The 1,575-nt window shown below is 51.7% G+C and overlaps 1 protein-coding gene across 1 annotated transcript in view; it reads right to left on the bottom strand.

Annotated features, from left to right (window-relative positions):
- The window catches only part of CCDC108 (coiled-coil domain containing 108), a 32,165-nt gene extending 30,774 nt beyond the window's left edge, over window positions 1-1,391 (bottom strand). The window contains 3 exon segments of the mRNA XM_008944375.1: window positions 56-158; window positions 845-996; window positions 1,317-1,391. Of these exon segments, the coding sequence (XP_008942623.1) occupies window positions 56-158; window positions 845-996; window positions 1,317-1,391 (330 nt within the window).
- Between the last annotated feature and the right edge of the window lie 184 nt (window positions 1,392-1,575).

Genomic DNA, 1,575 nt, shown 5'->3' with positions numbered 1-1,575 from the left:
CCCACCCCTGAAGCCAGACTGAGCTGTGAGAGCAGTTTTGATGTTGCCACTTTACCTCTTCAGTGGGCCGGAAAATGATGGGCAGAGTTAAGGACATACCAGGGCTCAGAGTGATTGGCTGCGGGAAAACAGTGAAGAAGAATCGTGTGGAAGGACATCTAGATAACGACATCAAAACAAGAGAGTTTGTCTGAGGGCATACAGCTGTTGTTAAGACAGACAGCAGAAAAGAGAGTAAACAAAACCTCCAGTCCCCACAATTAGAAGCACTTGACACACCTGACCCCAAGGGTGCCTTGGTAGCAACCAGCAGAAACAGGGCTAGAACCCAGGTGACCTGGAAACTCATTCCCAGCTCTAAGTACCTACCCCTTCCTTGAGCAGTATTTTACATTCCCAGGCCATACAGCATGAGCAAAACACGTTTGGCAGAAACGGTTGAGTTTCAGAGCACGGGGGGTCACGGGCAGTGCTGGAGTGGCTCGACATCCAATGGGACTCTCGGGAGCAACAGTCTTAGGACACACGAGTGACTGGCTGGCATACATCCACAATTAAAATCTCACCAGACTGGAAATGCCTCACAGACAGAAGTATCAGCAAAACCGAATTTAAAAAAAGGAATTTCATTTAAAACACTCCTGGCAGGAACAAGGGCTATGGGTCTGAATTAGCAGGTTTCTGTCCAGCTACGTGAGTGTGTGCGTGCTGTCTCCAGAACACAGCCCAGGGGAAGAGGGGCAGAGGAGATGGAGAATGGTGGTAATGTGGCTGGCACAGCAGGAGGGGTGAAGATGCAGTGAGAACATGAGGAGTATGAAGGAGAAAGAAACTTGTCACACACCTGTAGCTCAGCTTCTGGGTTTTCTCGTGAACATTTTTCAAGATGAGGTGTTTGATCATCTCTTTTCCAAGCTCCCAGCCACGCCACCTGAGTGTTTGAGCCACCTCAATGCCCCAGAATACGCATTTCTTCTTTGTCTTTCTTGCAGACAGCTTAGGGAGTTGCAATGGAGACATTAGCAGTTTGGGAGGGGGTAGAAATCGCTCAAACAGCTCTTTCTCTATGCTAAAAGTCTCTGACTCCAGCAAAGGACAGGAGGAGCCACCCTGTGGCAAAGCTCCAGCAGCCAGCAAAAGCCCTGCTCCGGGAGCCCAGAGGGGACACCTCCCGGCCACCACCCCAACAACCAGCAGATACTAAAGGACGAGGGAGGCAAAGGCTAAAGGGATTTTTTGGAATGTTTTTTTTTCCCCCCCCCCCCCCCTGCCAGTAAGTCCACCACGACAACGGCACCCTTTGGTCCTCCACGCACCTTCCTGACACAGCCACAGCACCGCTTCTGAAAAGACTCAGAGTTTTGGGGTTCATCATGCACCTGAGCAAGCATCTGAAAAACAAGAGGAAAAAGACCTCATGTAAACCGCTCCTGCACCCAGACACTCTTTTCTGCCAAGGCATGGGTGCTCCCAGAGCCCAAACCACCCCTCCCCGGGCTCAGGGTGGCACAGGTCCCTGTGGGGACTGCAATGTCCCCAGCAGCACCCCCAGTTCATCAGCTGAGCCCAGCCCTC

This window comes from Merops nubicus, unplaced genomic scaffold, assembly GCF_000691845.1.
Source record: "Merops nubicus isolate BGI_N331 unplaced genomic scaffold, ASM69184v1 scaffold16877, whole genome shotgun sequence".
Classification (NCBI taxonomy): domain Eukaryota; kingdom Metazoa; phylum Chordata; class Aves; order Coraciiformes; family Meropidae; genus Merops; species Merops nubicus.
This window is presented reverse-complemented; position numbering and strand designations above follow the sequence as displayed.